Source organism: Carettochelys insculpta, chromosome 32 (genome assembly GCF_033958435.1).
Source record: "Carettochelys insculpta isolate YL-2023 chromosome 32, ASM3395843v1, whole genome shotgun sequence".
Taxonomy (NCBI): Eukaryota; Metazoa; Chordata; order Testudines; family Carettochelyidae; genus Carettochelys; species Carettochelys insculpta.
Window position 1 is genome coordinate 10,721,915 of NC_134168.1, and position 18,913 is coordinate 10,740,827.

Sequence of the window (18,913 nt, forward strand, 5' to 3'; positions counted from 1 at the left end):
TCTAGAAAAGTAGTTCTTCCTCTTTATTCTGCACTGGTGAGGCCACATCTGGAATATTTTGTCCAATTTTGGGCCCCCCAGAATAAAAAGGATGTGGATTTGCTGGAGCAGGTTCAGCGAAGGGCAACAAAAATGATGAAGGGTCTGGAGCACAAGACCTATGAGGACAGGCTGAGGGATTTGGGCTTGTTTAGTTTACAAAAGAGAAGGCTTAGAGGCGATTTAATAGCAGCCTTCAACTTCCTGTAGGGGAGCTCTAAAGAGGAGGGTGAGAAACTGTTCTCAGTGGTGACAGATGGCAGGAAAAGGAGCAATGGTCTGAAGTTACGGGGAGCGGGGTGGGCTGCAGGTTGGGTATTAGGAAAAACTACTTCTCTAGGAGGGAGGTGAAGCACTGGGATGTGTTACCTAGAGAGGTGGTGGATTCTCCATCCCTGGAGGTTTTTAAGTCCTGGCTTGACAAGGTCCTGGCTGGGATGACGTAGTTGGAGTTGATCCTGCTTTGGGCAGGGGACTGGACTCGAGGATCTCCTGAGGTCCCTTCCAGCCCGAGGTTCTATGATTCTATGAAATTCAGGGAAGACCAGAACAAACCCAATGCACCACACTGGGCCGTTCATTGGCAAATCTCGGCTAATACCAGTTTCCTGCTGGGGCTTGTTCACAGCACAGCGCAGCACCCAGTGAAAAGCAGCCAAGCCCCAGGAGACCTGTCTCTGCACAGCCAGTAGGGCTGGTGAGGGGAAGTCTCGCGCCCAAGGGGCCCAGTGAATGCAAAAACAGAGCAGCTCGAGGGCCACAGGAGTGGCCGGTGTCTCCTCTGCGTCACGGACAGCTCGTGTCTAGAGGGTCTTGGGGCTCTGCTCCTCACCCTCTAATCTGAGCAAAAAGCCAATCCAGCAAGATCTCTCTGTGTGCTCCTTAGTTCAAACTCACAGTGCCCCATCTACATGGGGGCAGAGAGCTCATAGCACTTCTCAGCCTGTGACCTCAGCCCCTCAACCTTGCTCCAAACCCTGAAGCCTGGGCTGCCCAGCCCTACAGCTCTGGTCTTGGAACAATTCACCCCTCCCCCTAATTCCCTCTCTTCTGCTCTCTGGCTTCCAAGTTCTTGTTCTTCCCTTCTCCCTAGGCTTCTGCCCTGTCTGGGACGTTAGGATGCCAGCAGAGCTGTCTGAAGCCCTCGTCTTGGCCAACACACCTGTTCCATCTCCACTTCAAAGGTCGCCTCCCAGGTTATCTCCCTTCTGCTCCCAGTTCTTGGAAACCACATGACTGGCTTTGCTTGCTGAATGCAGCATTGTGTATCTCATTGGCAAACTGCCCAACAAGAGCCCATATAATGGATGGCAGAGCAGGAGGAGGCTCAGCATCTTTCATCTCAGCAGGGATCCACATCCATCTCTCGGACAGAAGCCCCAGCACAAGGACAAGGTGAGCTGATGGCCCAGCTGGGGCAAGGTGAGGAGGGGTCCCCAGTATTCAGCTGATATTCACCTGAATTCAAGAGTCTAAAGCTGGAGGAAGAGCCAGCACTGCCTGGACTCCTGTGGGACTCTGAGAACCCCCTGAGGCCAGCCTGTGAGCTGCTACTGCTGGAGGCCTTGGGCTGGGGTGTGCCGATGGGCCCAGGGCAGTTAGTGGCTCTCTGGTGGGACTTGGGCACCCACCTCTGGATGGCCCCTGTCAAAAGCCCAGCTCAGGGCCCCCAGCTGGCAGCTGGTGTGCCTGTGGGGATGGGCTGCGAGAGAGCTGGGAGCACAATGAGAGGGGGAGGGTCTCTCCAGGGACCAGTTCTGGGTGGGATCCACTGTCCAACTCATGAGGAAACTCAAGACCATTTTCTTCCTTGATGCGTCCCTTCTGTGTGCATTTGCATAAGGAGCTCTATAGGTCTGGGCTGTTCACACCCTGAAGTGCCTGAGATGAGTTTCCTCTGGCCACACAGATACCTAGATTTTCACATTAAACTAGAACAGGCCAGTCAGTCATCTGACCTGTGCTTGTGCGTCACTTGCTGAAGTGAGGTGTCTGAGGCTTTTAGTCCCCGGGGTAGGTTGCATGTGTGCCCGACTGTTCTGCAGTGACCTGAGGTGAACGCCTCAGTTTCCCTCGGCACAGCATCAGTGCACAGCAGGGAGGGGAGTTTCAGGGTGCTGACTTCTCACATGTACACAATGGCCCTTCAGGCTTTTTGTGATCTAGGCAACCAGGTGACCCATTTCGTCCCTGGGAAACAGGACAGAGGCGGAAGGAGGGGCCTGGCTGGTTGGAATTGGAACTGGGCTGGTGAGCGGGGCAGTCTGGCTGGGCTGGAGAGGGAGGAAGGGGGGCAGGGCCCTGGCTCGTGGACCCCCTCTGGGCCCCTCTCCCCAAGGTGGATTGTACTGACGGCTGCTGGTCCTGTGCTGACAAGTCTGTTCTATGCTGGGTCCCTGCGACCTAATAACCCTCCTGTTCTCCTGCTGAGTGAGAGTCACGTCTGCCTGCGGGGGGTGGGGGGGGCAGGGCTTAGGGACCCCCCCACTCTCTGTCACAGTCATACAGGACATCAAATTTCACCACCTTCCTTCAGCTCTGAGCCATCATTCAGGGAGAGTAGTTATCAAGGGCTCCCAGACGTGCTGGGCAGGCAGAACAACTGGGGTTCCCCAGGAGTCAGTTTTGGGGCCAGTTCCCTTCACCCTTCACCCGCCATTGCGGGGAGGGCAGAGAGGAGGTGAGTTACGTTTGCAGACGGTCCCAGGCTGGGGGGGCGAGTGCGCTGGAGGACTGGGGCAGAATTCAAACTGATCTGGGCACACTGGAGAAACGGCCTGAGGTCAATGGGGTGAAGCTGAACAAGGCCAAGTGCAAAGTGCTCCCCTGAGGAAGGCCCAATCCGTGTCACACCCAGCCGGGGAAGTGGCCGTCGAGGGAGGGGTCCTGCAGAAAGGGATCTGGGCTCAGAGCGGAGCACAAGCTCCAGAGGAGTCAACAGGGTGAGACTGTTGCCAGAAGCGCCAACCTGCTTGTGGGCAGCACTGCCGGGTGTTGGGAGCCAGCCAGGAGCAGCAATTCCTTCCCCCCGCTCTGCGCTGAGCAGCCTCCGTGGGGCTGGTGCCCAGGGCTGGCCCCACACTTGAGGGAAGATGGGGAGAATCTGCAGAGGGGCTGGAGAAGAGCCCAAGGCTGAGGAAAGGTGCAGAGAACATGAGCTGTGAGGGGAGGGGAAGAACTGGGCTGGGTGAGGCTGGGAAGGAGAAGACCGAGGGGGACGTGACAGCAGTTTTCAAGTATTTAAGAGCTTTTTAAGGAGGAGGGAAAAGCATCGTTCTCCTGGGCCTCTGAAGGCAGGACAAGGAGCAATGGGCTTAACCTGCAGCGAGGGAGGTTAAGGTTGGACATTAGGAAAAACTCCCCACCTGTCAGGGTGGTTAAACACTGGAATAAATTGCCCGGGGGGGTCGCGGAACCTCCATCCCTGGAAATGTATCAGAGCAGGTTGGACACACACCTGTCAGGGATGGTCTATATCAGAGGTGAGGAGCCTTTTCTGGGTGGAGGGATCACAGAGTCAGAAAAATTAAGAGTCACATGCAAGTGAGAAGATGAAATAAGTAAATAAATAAACCCAAACTGATCTGGCCGCCAAGTGAGGAAGAAACCAATCCCCATCAGATGTGGCCCGCAACTGAGAAACAGACAAAAAAAGACAGTGACCTCACTACATTCAAGTTGCACCTCAAACCGTGTGGAGACCAAGGCAAGTAGATTTTGTGGGGTTCCCCTAGACGCTGAGGTAGGGCCAAGCGTGACCGTTTCAGTAGATAGAAGGGGACTGCCAAGCAGCAGGCTGAGGAGGGGATGTTGGATTTGGGCAGGGGGCTGGGTGCAGGAGTGGGCTGACAGTGAAGGGGTCTAGTGAGAGTGATGTACAGGAGGCAGGAGGGAGGTGGGCGTGTAGGATCTCAACACATCCGATGCAGAAGCAGGATGGGTGGGCTCTTGGGTTTGGGTGGGAGGGAAGATTCAGGAGTGGGCTGGGGGTGGGAGAGGGTGAAGGAGAAAGGTCTGGAAAGGGGGTTGCAGTCATGGACTGGGTCTGGGTTTGGGATGGGGAGGGATGGAGGAGGAGTCTCAGTGGAGGGTCTAAGGAGGATCCCCAAGACGGCACAGTACCTGAGGGCTGGTGGGCAGGTGTTTGGGGCTGAGGGTCAGTCAGCTGGGCTCCAGGTTGGCAACACGGAGAGCCATGCTCCCAGCTGACCATTTTCTTCGCCCTCTGGCTGTACCTCTGTACTCACACTGCAGTATAGGTCTGTCTCCTCTGAAGCCCCTTTCCAAGTGATGGAAAACAATGGCCTTCCAAGTAAACCCCATTTTCCTGGCATAACTAAGTCCTGTCCTTGGCTCAGGAGAGGATAAGAGAAAGCAGCATACCAAAGGCTGTGTCGTTTGCTGTCCAACTGCCCATTGTGTAACACAGCCCCTTCCCTTACCTAACCTGGTGATCTTTCTACTTCCTCATCTTGCATGATGGAGGTGGAGGGATTTCTGGTTCTGTGCTGGGATGACCCGAATGCGGATTCCTTACCTCACTCCAATCTGCACACTGCCCAGGACTATAGCACCCCTGGCCACAGCGGTCTCATAAACGGGGCAGAGGGCGATGGGCACAGTGAGCTGGCAGGGAAGGCAAAGGGGCCCAGAAGGGTCCATGCAGTTGGCAGATCCCCTCCCTTGGCTGTCTCCATGAGCTTAGCCTTCTCCCCACTGCAGATCACAAGCATGGCTCCATGGGGTCCCTCCCCTACGCTCCTGCTGCTGCTGGTCGTGCTGGTTACAGGCCTGGCCCAGCTTGGTGCAGCCCAGTTTGTTGACTACCCCAGGACCGAGGTCTCAGGAAGCAATCAGTACTGCAATTACATGATGCAGTTGCGAGGCCTGACCACACCTGAGTGTAAATCTGTCCACATCTTCATCCATGCCGCTGAGAGTGAGGTGCAGAGTCTTTGTGATTCCGGTGGAAATCCCCAGGGTAACAACATCTACATCAGCAAGAAGCCTCTCCCCAGCACCACTTGCAAGCTGGAGTCTGGCTCGAAACCCGAGGCCTGTACTTACCAGATTAAAATGAACGACAACTTTATCCGTGCAACCTGTGTGAACAAGCAGGTTACTGATGTGCAGACAACAGACAAGGTAAGAGCCATGAGGAAGAGCGTCTCCGTTTTACTCCCCACAATTCCACGGCAGGTCTGGCAGCGGGCGCTCCCCAGCCCAGCACACGCACCCTCCGGAAAGCACCCGCCACTCCTGTGTTCCTCCGGACAGGCAGACTGGCCCCTAGCACAGCGTCCCGTTCCGAGGGCCACTTACCTGGCGGCACCAGTGGCCGGAACGGCATAATACTAGGAGAGCACAACGGCAACATTATGTCCTACACCAAGCCCTTCCCCCTGCTCCCTGCCCCCTGCCCCCAGTGCCCAATATACAGCACAGCCGCCCTTACCCTCCCCCGCCCTCTGCCCCCCTGTGCCCAATATACAGAACAGCCGCCCCCTCCCCTCCGCCGCCCCCTGCCCCCAGTGCCCAATATACAGCACAGACGCCCCTTCCCCTTCCCTCCCCCTGATCCCTGCCCCCAGTGCCCAATATACAGCACAGATGCCCCTTCCCCACCCCTGCCCCCAGTGCCCAATATACAGCACAGCCGCCCCTTCCCCTCCCCCACCCTCTGCCCCCAGTGCCCAATATACAGCACAGACGCCCCTTCCCCTCCCCCGCCCTCTGCCCCCAGTGCCCAATATACAGCACAGCCGCCCCTTCCCTCCCCCGCCCTCTGCCCCCAGTGCCCAATATACAGCACAGCCGCCCCTTCCCCTCCCCCGCCCTCTGCCCCCAGTGCCCAATATACAGCACAGCCGCCCCTTCCCCTCCCCCACCCTCTGCCCCCAGTGCCCAATATACAGCACAGACGCCCCTTCCCCTCCCCCGCCCTCTGCCCCCAGTGCCCAATATACAGCACAGACGCCCTTCCCTCCCCCGCCCTCTGCCCCCAGTGCCCAATATACAGCACAGACGCCCCTTCCCCTCCCCCGCCCTCTGCCCCCAGTGCCCAATATACAGCACAGCCGCCCCTTCCCCTCCCCCGCACTCTGCCCCCAGTGCCCAATATACAGCACAGCCGCCCCTTCTCCTTCCCCGCCCTCTGCCCCCCAGTGCCCATTGTACAGCACAGCCGCCCCTTCCCTCCCCCGCCCTCTGCCCCCAGTGCCCAATATACAGCACAGCCGCCCCTTCCCCTCCCCTGCCCTCTGCCCCCAGTGCCCAATATAGAGCACAGCCGCCCCTTCCCTCCCCCGCCCTCTGCCCCCAGTGCCCAATATACAGCACAGCCGCCCCTTCCCCTCCCCTGCCCTCTGCCCCCAGTGCCCAATATACAGCACAGCCACCCCTTCCCCTCCTCCGACCTCTGCCCCCAGTGCCCAATATACAGCACAGCCGCCCCTTCCCCTCCCCCGCCCTCTGCCCCCAGTGCCCAATATACAGCACAGCCGCCCCTTCCCTCCCCCACCCTCTGCCCCCCAGTGCCCAATATACAGCACAGCCGCCCCTTCCCCTCCCCCGCCCTCTGCCCCCAGTGCCCATTGTACATCACAGCCACCCCTTCTCCTTCCCCGCCCTCTGCCCCCAGTGCCCAATATACAGCACAGCCGCCCCTTCCCCTCCCCCGCCCTCTGCCCCCAGTGCCCATTGTACATCACAGCCACCCCTTCTCCTTCCCTACCCTCTGCCCCCCAGTGCCCATTGTACAGCACAGCCGCCCCTTACCCTCCCCCGCCCTCTGCCCCCCAGTGCCCATTGTACAGCACAGCCGCCCCTCCCCTCCCCCGCCCTCTGCCCCCAGTGCCCAGTATAGAGCACAGCCGCCCCTTCCCCTCCCCCGCCCTCTGCCCCCCAGTGCCCAATACACAGCACAGCCGCCCCTTCCCCTCCCCCGCCCTCTGCCCCCAGTGCCCAATATACAGCACAGCCGCCCCTTCCCTCCCCCGCCCTCTGCCCCCAGTGCCCAATATACAGCACAGCCGCCCCTTCCCCTCCCCTGCCCTCTGCCCCCAGTGCCCAATATAGAGCACAGCCGCCCCTTCCCTCCCCCGCCCTCTGCCCCCAGTGCCCAATATACAGCACAGCCGCCCCTTCCCCTCCCCTGCCCTCTGCCCCCAGTGCCCAATATACAGCACAGCCACCCCTTCCCCTCCTCCGACCTCTGCCCCCAGTGCCCAATATACAGCACAGCCGCCCCTTCCCCTCCCCCGCCCTCTGCCCCCAGTGCCCAATATACAGCACAGCCGCCCCTTCCCTCCCCCACCCTCTGCCCCCCAGTGCCCAATATACAGCACAGCCGCCCCTTCCCCTCCCCCGCCCTCTGCCCCCAGTGCCCATTGTACATCACAGCCACCCCTTCTCCTTCCCCGCCCTCTGCCCCCAGTGCCCAATATACAGCACAGCCGCCCCTTCCCCTCCCCCGCCCTCTGCCCCCAGTGCCCATTGTACATCACAGCCACCCCTTCTCCTTCCCTACCCTCTGCCCCCCAGTGCCCATTGTACAGCACAGCCGCCCCTTACCCTCCCCCGCCCTCTGCCCCCCAGTGCCCATTGTACAGCACAGCCGCCCCTCCCCTCCCCCGCCCTCTGCCCCCAGTGCCCAGTATAGAGCACAGCCGCCCCTTCCCCTCCCCCGCCCTCTGCCCCCCAGTGCCCAATACACAGCACAGCCGCCCCTTCCCTCTGCGCCCCGTCCCTGGGCTGCTGAGTGGCTCTGCACCTACTGCTTCTCTGTCGCTTTTCACGTTCTCTCAGGGCTGGGGCCAAGGCTGCGCTGGTGACTGGGTTTGCCGGTCCCCACGGCCGGATGGGGGTGGCAGCGCTGGTGGGGCTGGCTGGTGCTTAGGTTTGTGGGGTCCAAGCTTGTAACACAGGGTTGGACCTGGGCCGTGTGACAGGCGTGGAGGTGGCCCTGCTGCTCTCTGAGGCCTGCAGCCATGTTCCATGACACACGGGGTGGGGCGAAGACGAAGGGTCCGTGCAGGAGGCAGGTCCCCTCCCTTGGCTGTCTCCCTGAGCTGCCCCTTCTCCCCACTGCAGATCACAAGCATGGCTCCAAGCGCTCCCTCCCCTACGCTCCTGCTGCTGCTGGTCGTGCTGGTTGCAGGCCTGGCCCAGCTCGGTGCAGTCCACGTCGCTGACTCGCCCGGGAGCCAGGTCTCAGGGAGCCGTGTGCACTGACATCGGAGGATGGGGACGCGAGGCCCGACCTAACCTGCCTGCAAACCTCTCCACACCTTCCCCCACGCCCCTGAGCGCAGGGCCGGGACCGGCTCGTCTGGTGCCCGAGGCGGGAATACGAATCTGCCCCCCACCCCCGTTTGCAATACACAGTCGCATGTTGGCGGGAAAAGGAAAGTGAGAATTAATGAATGAAAAGGAGCAACCGAGACCCAGCTGCGGGTATGTCTTGGTGTTCCGCGGCCTCCTGCCTGCCCGGACCCTGGAGACACCAGCCGGGTAACATTGTCTGGAGAGTCCAGATCCGTGGGGGGGGTCCTCTGGCTCTGTGCCTCTTGGAAGGACTTTCATCCTGTCCTCAGGACTCAACGGTCTGGTCAGCGTTTGCCCTTCCTCAGGGTCATGGGCCGGATAGGGGAGCCGGGCCCTCCCTTTCCACCACTCTCCAGCCCAGTGGGCGGTGGGAACGTCTCCGCAGCCACCGGCTCGGCGGGGATCACACCGCCATGCGCTGAGCTCCAGGTTACCTCCCACTTCCCTGCCCCGGGCTGGACTGGGCTATTTCTGCCCTGTGCCAGACCCGGCTGCTGCTCCCACTCTGGCCGCTCCTCCTCGGACGGCAGCTGCTGCTTCCAGGTTCTCGCAGGGCTCCTTCCCCCCTGCAGAGCAGCCCCACTGCCTCGCCTCCCCCATCCTTACCCTGGGGCAGCCGCTGGAGCATGGCCAGCAGGGCCGGGGGCAAGGGCCTTTTCCAAGGCAACAGCTCATGGCTCCGGTCAAGGCTTGTGCACTCCTGGGGCAGTCCAGCCCAAATCCACCTCTGAGGCCTCCAGCTGCAGCACGAACGGTCTGGTCGAGTCAGGCTGGGCCAGGACGGCTCGTGGATCCATTGTTCTCAGAGTCCTAAACGCCATCTCACATTCCCCAGCCCCCCCACCTCTCGGGCTGCTGGTTTCTGGTCACTCAGTCCCTGGGACGGCCCAGGCGGAAACGTTGGAGATAAACCTGCGATAACACCCCACCAGTCCCAGGAACTGTTGCTCCTGGCACTTACTGGTGGGCCTGGGATAGTCCCGGAGGGCCTGTATCTTGTCAGTCGCTGGCCCTTTGCCTGTGTGTCCCAGGTAGGACACCACTGGCTGGCCCAGGCGGCACTAGGTGGGATTGGCTTTGGCAATGTGTAACCCTTCGATTGATGCCAGGTGCCTGCCAGAAGGGCCGGGTTCAGCTCCCAGGGGTTTCCTGTCAAGGACACAACCAACCGGCCCCAGCCCACACCCAGTGGCTTGGGACAATCTCACCCCACTTCCTGGGCACCTCTAAGGCAGTTCTTCAGCCAAAAGCACAGAGTCTGTGATGGAAACAGCTCATTTAACAAGGACAACCTAACCCAAGTTTACAGTGACAGATGCCGTACACCTAAGCAAAGGAGAGATGCGCCCCTCTGACAGGATACCAGCCCCACACCTTATAGTCCCACGTCTCTTGCTGGGGCTCTGTGCCGTTACCCCACACACAGTTACAGGGGGCACCTCCCCCGGTGCAGTCCCAGACCCAGAGCCCACAGACACATCACCAGGGCGGTACCAGCTGTCTGCTTGTCTGCAGCATCCCACTGACTGCTCCTCCTTCTGGCCTCCTGCCGGTCACGCCAGCCACTGCTCCCCCTACCAGCCACCTGCCAAGGGCACCCTCTGCTGTGGGTTGGGCCTGAAGCAAAACCCTGTGACCTCAGCTGCTGCTGTGACTTTGGTTCTTAAGAGCTGCGTCTACACGTGCACGCTACTTCGAAGTAGCAGCACCAACTTCGAAATAGCGCCCGTCACGTCTACACGCGTCGGGCGCTATTTCGAAGTTAACTTCGACGTTAGGCGGCGAGACGTCGAAGTCACTAACCTCATGGGCTACGTCTACACGTGCACCCAACTTTCGAAATAGTTTATTTCGATGTTGCGACATCGAAATAGGCTATTTCGATGAATAACATCTACACGTCCTCCAGGGCTGGCAACGTCGATGTTCAACTTCGACGTTGCTCAGCCCAACATCGAAATAGGCACAGCGAGGGAACGTCTACACGCCAAAGTAGCACACATCGAAATAAGGGAGCCAGGCACAGCTGCAGACAGGGTCACGGGGCGGACTCAACAGCAAGTCGCTCCCTTAAAGGGCCCCTCCCAGACACACTTTCATTAAACAGTGCAAGATACACAGAGCCAACAACTAGTTGCAGACCCTGTATATGCAGCACGGACCCCCAGCTGCAGCAGCAGCAGCCAGAAGCCCTGGGCTAAGGGCTGCTGCCCACGGTGACCACAGAGCCCCGCAAGGGCTGGAGAGAGAGTATCTCTCAACCCCCCAGCTGATGGCCGCCATGGAGGACCCCGCTATTTCGATGTTGCGGGACGCGGATCGTCTACACGTCCCTACTTCGATGTTGAACGTCGAAGTAGGGCGCTATTCCCATCCGCTCATGGGGTTAGCGACTTCGACGTCTCGCCGCCTAACGTCGATTTCAACTTCGAAATAGCGCCCAACACGTGTAGACGTGACGGGCGCTATTTCGAAGTTACTACCGCTACTTCGAAGTAGCGTGCACGTGTAGACGCAGCCATGAGGAGATAGGAATAGCGCCCTACTTCGACGTTCAACGTCGAAGTAGGGACAGTGTAGACGATCCGCGTCCCGCAACGTCGAAATTGCCGGGTCCTCCATGGCAGCCATCAGCTGGGGGGTTGAGAGACGCTCTCTCTCCAGCCCCTGCGGGGCTCTATGGTCACCGTGTGCAGCAGCCCTTAGCCCAGGGCTTCTGGCTGCTGCTGCGGCAGCTGGGGATCCATGCTGCAGGCACAGGGTCTGCAACCAGTTGTTGGCTCTGTGCATCTTGTGCTGTTTAGTGCAAGTGTGTCTGGGAGGGGCCCTTTAAGGGAGCGGCTGGCTGTTGAGTCCGCCCTGTGACCCTGTCTGCAGCTGTGCCTGGCACCCTTATTTCGATGTGTGCTACTGTGGCGTGTAGACGTTCCCTCGCTGCGCCTATTTCGATGTGGTGCTGCGCAACGTCGATGTTGAACATCGACGTTGCCAGCCCTGGAGGACGTGTAGACGTTATTCATCGAAATAGCCTATTTCGATGTCGCCACATCGAAACAGGCTACTTCGATGTAGGCTTCACGTGTAGACGTAGCCAAGATCTACCACCCCACAAGGCGGATAACAAAACAATAGTATCCAGCTCCTCTTTTTACACCCAAATGAGAACTATTCAAACCAGGCTGAGAACTCTGCACCCCAGGCCCAACACAAAGAAAAGACCTTTCCACATTGAGTCAACAAGTATATCTGCTTCTTTGCAATGCTTTAAACCAGGGAGCCCTGTGTAATCAATGTCTTATGCACCTGTGGCAACTGCCCTGTCCCCCACAACAACCCACGGCATCGGTGAGATCCCACAACTCCCACACTGAGTGTCAGCTTCAATTGGGATTTTACTACAATGTGTTTACAATAGACAAAACCTCATGGCTGACTTGCTACCCATCAGGCTTTGCCTGAAAGGTCTCACACATGCACCCTTTGCATTCTCATGCAAATGATCTCCGGGAGACACATTCCTCCCAGCCTTCAGCAGCATTGCCTTCCTGCTGCCACACTCCTGACACACACACACACACACACACACACTTACACAGACACACATACATACATACAGACACACACAAACAGATGTGCACACACTTACACACACATAGACATACACACAAACACACACACACAGAGGTTTGGGGCGTGAGTTCCGGTGGGGGGAGGGGGGCAGTTTGGGGCATGAGCTCTGGGTGGGGGCGGTTTGTGGCGTGAGTTCCGGGGGGGACGGTTGGACCATGAGCGCTGCCCCCACCCCGAGGAAATCCACCCTGTGCACCCACACGTGAGCACCTTTTGGAGCAAAACCCCCGTGGGGCTCGTCTCAGCTGGGAAACGGGTTCTGCCCACTGAGTTCGTTGCTGTCAGTCTCTCAGGTGCCACCGGACCACTCGCTGCCCCGTCTGAGTCCTTCCGCCCAGCTCACGGGATGGAGCCGCAGGAGTCAGGAGAATCTGAGCCCAGATCCCCGCCCGGCCCCGAGAGCGGCAGCAGCTCCGCACACATCTCAGGTGCCAGCTCAGAGCTGCCCAGGGGATTTGAGAACCCGCTTCCATTTCCTGTTAATAACAGGTGCCCAAACCACCTAGGTCACTTGGACAATCTCTGCCTCAGTCACTCTCCCCAGACTCAGGGGCGCACAGTGGGACTAAAAGCCACCGGTTCCCTCCCTCTCCAGTGTGTGGTGGGAGGGGGGACGTGGGCCTTCATTGCTCTACCCCGTCCAAGGCCAGGGCCCTAGCAGGGGTGGCCGTGGCTGCCCCTGGAGTCAGTGGGAATCCAGCCCTGTGGTCTGGGCAGTGGGTCTGGGCAGTGAGGACTCCTGGGTTCTGTTCTCATCTCTGGCAGAGGAGTGGGGTGTAATGGTTAGAGCAGGTGGGAGTGGGAGTCAGAGCTCCTGGGCTCTCATCATGGCTCTGAGACAAGAGTCTGAGCATCAGGAACCTGCAGCCATGAGCCTTGGGGGCTGTCCGAGCCCCAACTCTGGGGTGTCTTCCTGGGACAAATCAGTCCTCCTTGTAGGCAAAACAGGTCAAAAAATTTACCAGGAGAGCGAATCTCAGAATGATTTTAATTTAGAAAATACAGGTGAAGATGAGGGTGACGATGATACAACTTCCTACAAACCGATTCTCTGAGTGACTTGTGTTTGTTGCAGCCTGAGGCAGTGTTGTTTTCCTCTGGGGAATACGGCAAGAATTTTGGCCTGAGGGACTTGGTCCCAGAAGCCAGTGAATGTAATAAACACACCTGTTTCCTTCAGCACGTCCAGCACCAGCAGCAGCTGGGAGATGGAACTGCCCATCCTGAACAAGGTAGGGAAAAGGAGCCTTCAGTTCCCAGCCGTCCTCCCACTGCAACCCTCAGTGTTGTGCCCCACTCTGCAACGGGAGCCAAATCACCTCACTGGTTCCTTCATCTGAATTTTCCTTATGTCTGTGGAGAACCTGAGTGTCTGTCTGTCTGTCTGTCTTGAATTCAGAATTTAGGTAATGTAGCTATCTGGGGTGGGTCCAAGCGCTGGGTTTCAGGGCGTGGGGGTCATTGGCACAAGGTGAAGTTCTGGTCCCCTCATTCCACAGTGCCCAGCAGAGTGACAGATGAGCCCCACACCTCCTCCTCCCGCCCCCACCACGCCTGATTCTTTTTCTGGTGGTGATGTTGGTGTTTTTAATTCTCACATCTCTCGTCATTTGTCGACTCTGCTCCCCAGCCTTCCTCCTCCTCCTCCTCCTCCTCCTCATTATCCACCTACTCTGAGTGTAGCTGTTGTTTCGTAAGCTGTGTGCTGTTTATGAATTTGAGCACAGTCGGCTGGGTGGGCTCCATCTGATCTCTTCTCATGAGAATATCCACTCCTGAATACGACCTCGGCACATGCTTCACAGGTGAAGACCACTAATTTAGAGGTGGTCTCTCATAGCTGAATTTATCTGAGCCCTTTTGTTACACAATGGGGCTTTGTTAATTTATTGCATGGTCTCCTGTTTCTAAAGGGACTGTCTGGGTGACCTGAAGAGCACTGAAATTACCACTGAGCTTTCAATGACAAGAATCTCCCCAGACATTATTCTCAGTGGTGAGTAAATCGTAGAATGCCAGGGCTGGAAGAGAACCCAGGAAGTCATTTAGCTCAGCCCCCTGCCTAAAGCAGGATCACCCCCAACTAAATCATCCCAGCCAGGACTTTGTGAAGCGGCAACTTAAAAACTTCTTGATATACAGGTTCCATCAACTCTCTAGGTGACACATTTCTGTGCTTCCCCACCCTGCTGGGGAAATACTTTTTCCTTATATCCAACCTAGACTTCCCCCACTGTAACTGAAGACCCTTGCTCCTTGTTGTCCTATCTGTCACTACTGAGAACAGCCTCTCTCCACCCTCTTTAGAGCCCCTCTTCAGGAAGTTGAAGGCTGCTATCAAATCCCCACCTCACTCTTCTCTTCTACAAACTAAATAAGGCCAAATAAAGAAATAATTCTGTCTATTTAGAGCCTGTCCAAATGTCAACTAAGAAATAAAAACATAAATCAAAATCCATTCTGGAAGAAGAATTAATCAATATGGATGCTTACCATCAGTAAACACTGAGAAACATTTCGTGTTGGACGTTTGAGTTCATACAGACACTTGTGAACTGAAATTTGTGTTTTTTCTGCTCCAACTTTTCATATTGATTGAGGGTGAAAACACACACTGGCATTTCCCAGGAGATGGAAATTCCATTTCTCGGCCAGCTCTGCATTTAGTGCCATGGTCGTGCTGAGGAAAGTCCTTTGTATTGTCAGTGTAGGTTCCTCAAAGGAGCTCTTAAGAGAGACACAAGAATTCTCACCACTTCTGTATGTTTAGAAAACATCACTCACAGCTGTTTGAAAAGGTTCTGTGATGTGCACTGGGCGTAGCTCAGCCCCACCCTTTCCTTTGCTCCTGTGATTTCATGTTCTCTCTTTGTTCTCTTGGAGAGCGTGTGTCATTGAGAGTCAGAAGAACACAGTCTCCAGTTCTGGGCGTTCCCACTCAGTGTGTCTCTTCTGTTACTCTGGTTCCCGCTTACTGGCTCACTATTATTTGCTCCAGTCCTGTGAGAGCCCCATAGTGAGGAAGTTTCTGTCGCTTCACGGTCACACGTGCGATTATGAAGTTTCTTGTCAAACAATGAGCCTGAAGTAAAACATCTGTAGGAAATGTTTCCTGCGTCATAGGCTCTTTCTTGCAAATTTCCTTGTTAACATCACAGAACAAACCCCACGACTGGTGTAATTAGTACATTCATAGAACTCCAGAACTGGAAGGGGCCTTGAGAGGTCCTTGTGTCTAGTCTCCTGCACCGTACAGAGCATCCCTGGTACGTCTGTCTAACCTGCTCTGAAACATCTCCAGAGATGGAGATTCTACAGACCCGCTAGGTAATTTATTCCAGCGTTTAACCATCTGGACAGTGGAGAAGTTTTTCCTAATGTCCAGCTGAAACCTCCCTTGCTGCTGTTTAAGCCCATTGCTCCTTGTCCTCAGTACAGCTCCGTTTACACCCCTTGCGTTGTTACGATTTACACCACGTGTGGATCTGGCCCTGGGTCTCATCTCTTATGTGGACACAAACCAGTGTATTGCAGAACTGGCTGTGAGGGAGGCAGGAATGATTTGGGTCGTTCACTAACACTGAAGGAAGAATAACGCTGTGCAGGGCAAAAAGGCCAAAGTCCCCCACTACTTTCAGATTCCAGGGGGCTTCTCCATCGGAAAACGGTTTCCAGCGTGTTGAGGCTCCGCAGTGTCCGTTTGCTGGTGTGAGGTGTCACTGCAGGGGAATCCGGGCACTGGTGTGATTATTCGTATCATTAACATACGAGTGACAGGAGAATGTGCCCTCGTCTGAGAAATCGTATTTGGGAACTCGGCTGCGGTGACACTTTCACCCCCAGACTCTGCACTGACCCTCACACCGCACCCTCCATCTGGCACCCTCCTTCCCCTGCCCTGAGTTGCCCCAACCCTCCCAGACCCTGCACATATTCCATCACACCCCGGCAAGGACCCCCCCAACCCAAACACCTGCCTTAACACCCCCCCAACCCTCTGTCCTGAGCCCCCTCCCCTCACTCCATCCCCCTCCACCTTTGCCCTGAGACCCCCCACACCAAACCCTGCTGTGACACCTCCAGCTCCTGCCCTCAACCCTGACCCTCCCACCCCCGAAACCCTCTGCCTGACCCATCCCTTTCCTCATAGGCCCTTCCCTGTCAATAATCATCTCCCTGGTGTACAACTACCCAGCACTTCCCATCCCCTGCCCTGAGTCCCCCCAACCCCCTGACTTCTGCACCCCCATCCCCTGCCCTTAACCACTACACACAACGAGACCTCCCCCACAGCCCCTTGCCCTCAGTTCAGCACCCTCTGCCCCTTGCCCTGGTCCCCTAACCCTCCCAGCTTCTGCTCCCCCTCTTCCCCTCCCACCTCCTGCACCCCAACGCTTCCTCCCCCACAGCCTTCAGCCACCCGCCTCCACCCCCTCTGACATATCTTACACAGCCCATGGAGAGACCCCTAAGGGTGGGGGTGGGCATACAAGAGTACCTCAAACACACAGCCGTTACCTTCAGCCCTGGCCTGTGCCAGGGTGACCTACAACAATGGGCTCAACCTACCACACCATTCCTTCTCACCACGCCTTTCAGACCAGCGAGACAGCAGAGACGCAGAGCAGGAAATGCACTTTCCCCCTGGATGTGACACAACTTACACAGTGAAACATTCACTGAGGGAATTAGACCCCCATCAGGTCCAGCTCCATCCCATTCACACAGAACGGCCCAATCGAGAGTTGTTGGAAATGCAACAAACAGACAACATGGACTGGAAACACAGAGACAGAGACAAGCGGCTCTTCCATCAGACGGAAGAAAACAATGAACAGCTTCTTCCAATGACAATGAGGAGCCCAGAGAAACCTGACTTCAAAGAGACAGAAGAAGATATTCAACCCCTTGAGCACACAAACCAAATGTCCCTGAGTTTGCCGAAAGCCCTGAGCAAGGCTGAGTCTGTCGCTGTTATTTACAGAGAAATTTCAGCAGGTGTTAGTCAGAAGGGTCCCAACAGGAAGGAAACCAGGACAAATGTTTTAATTTGCAGTCACATTTCTGATATGCCTCATACCTGGTCTCTTTTTCCCCCTGCAGATGACCTCTTCCAAGAGCGACCCTGGAGGGAACCAGACCACCTCCGATGTGCTCGTCCTGGTGGGGTTCTCATACCTTAACGAGCTGCAAATCCTTCTGTTTGTGGTTCTTCTGTTCATCTACCTGCTCACCCTGATGGGGAACCTGCTGGTTATCCTGCTGATAAAGCTGAACCCCTCCCTCCACACCCCCATGTATTTCTTCCTGGTGAACCTGTCTGCCTCGGAAATGTGTTTCACCAGCAGTGTGGTCCCTCAGCTGCTGACTCACCTCCTGGTGGAGGAAAAGACCATCTCCATTGCAGCTTGTGCAGCGGGGACGTACGTTTTCGCCATCATGGGCCTCACACAATGCTTCCTCCTCACGGCCATGGCCTACGACCGCTACGTGGCCATATGTCACCCCCTGCACTACACAACCATCATGAGCGGCCGGGTTTGTGCTCTGCTCACGGGGGCTGCATGGGCTGTTGGCATCTCGGTGGAAGTTCCTCTGACCAAGTGGATCTTCAGCCTGCCCTTCTGTGGCTCCAACCACATCCAACACTTCTTCTGTGACTTCCCACAAGTACTGAATATGGCATGTGCCGACACGTCGCAGATAAAGGCTCTAGGTCCCATGCTGACAGTTATGTTCACCCTGAGCCCTTTCCTATTGATACTCCTGTCCTACGTCCGCATTATCTCCACCATCCTCAAGCTGCCATCGGCAGAAGGAAGGTGTAAAGCCTTCTCCACCTGCTCCTCCCACCTCACGGTGGTGACTGTGTTCTATGGAACGTCCCTCATCACCTACCTGGTACCCAACACTGGCTCCACTACAGAGAGTGACCTCTTGATTTCCCTATTGAACACAATCGTCTCTCCAGTTTTGAACCCCATAATTTACACTCTGAGGAACAAAGAGGTGAAAGGAGCCTTGAGAAAAACTGTACAGAACAGCAGCTTTTTTCACTACTGGAGAAATTAGAGACTGAGCAGTCAAATTAGTCAAAACTGGGGCCGGGGTGGGAGGCGCAAGTGAAGGGAAATTCATAAACATTTCACTGAACTTCTCATAATGACTCTGAATTTTTTTTGTTCCTTTGAAAGATTTTGTCCTGTCTGGAAAATAGGAAGTGAAACTCTTGTTGCCAAATTACCCCAAAATTTTAAATGTCTAAGTTTTTTTGAAATACGAAAGGCAGAACGGTTTCCCCTGATTTATAATTCATTGAGAAAAAAAAACAAAGGACTCCGTTGAGTGAAAGTCTGGTCCTGATTCTCAAACTTGAAAATTGGAAATGTCAGAAGAAAATAGAGCGTCCAAGGAGAGATATTTCATTGAAGGTTCACCTCTGTGAACTGTGTCCTTCCCAGGTCAGACTGTGAGAAGCTGTTTTCCTGACTACCCCCTTTGCTCCTGACGATACCATGCGGGATGCTGACAGGGAGAGGTGTGAGGGTGCTCTGATACTTATGTCGGAAGGAGGCAAGAAGGGGCTATTTGTACTGCCAGGCCCACCAGCAATATATTAGAAGCAAGAGGAAGACCAAGCACAGGGTAGGCCCATTGTTCAGTGAGGAGGGAGGAACAATATCAAGAAATTTGGAAGTGGCAGAGCTGCTGAATGACTTCGTTGTTTTGGTCTTCACCCAGAAGTCCGATGGAGAAATGCCTGACATGGTGAAAGCTCGTCGGGAGGGGGCGGGTTTAGAAGATTAAATTTAAAAAAAAAAGTTAAAAATGACCTAGAAATGTTCAATGTCTGCAAGTCACCAGGACCTGATGAAATGCTTCCTAGAATACTGGCAGAGATGAAAGGGGCCTTTAGCTA

The 18,913-nt window shown here is 56.2% G+C and overlaps 1 protein-coding gene across 1 annotated transcript; it reads left to right on the plus strand.

Moving 5' to 3' along the window:
* Positions 1 to 17,232: 17,232 nt before the first annotated feature.
* Positions 17,233 to 18,066, plus strand: LOC142004939 (olfactory receptor 10A4-like). Its single transcript, XM_074982616.1, has one exon. The coding sequence runs from the start codon at positions 17,233 to 17,235 to the stop codon at positions 18,064 to 18,066; it is 834 nt and encodes a 277-aa protein (XP_074838717.1).
* The last annotated feature ends 847 nt before the right edge of the window (positions 18,067 to 18,913 follow it).

What these genes read in the sequence shown, in the direction of transcription:
- LOC142004939 (XM_074982616.1), top strand. Translation starts at nt 17,233, where the DNA reads ATGGGGAACCTGCTGGTTATCCTGCTGATAAAGCTGAACCCCTCCCTC.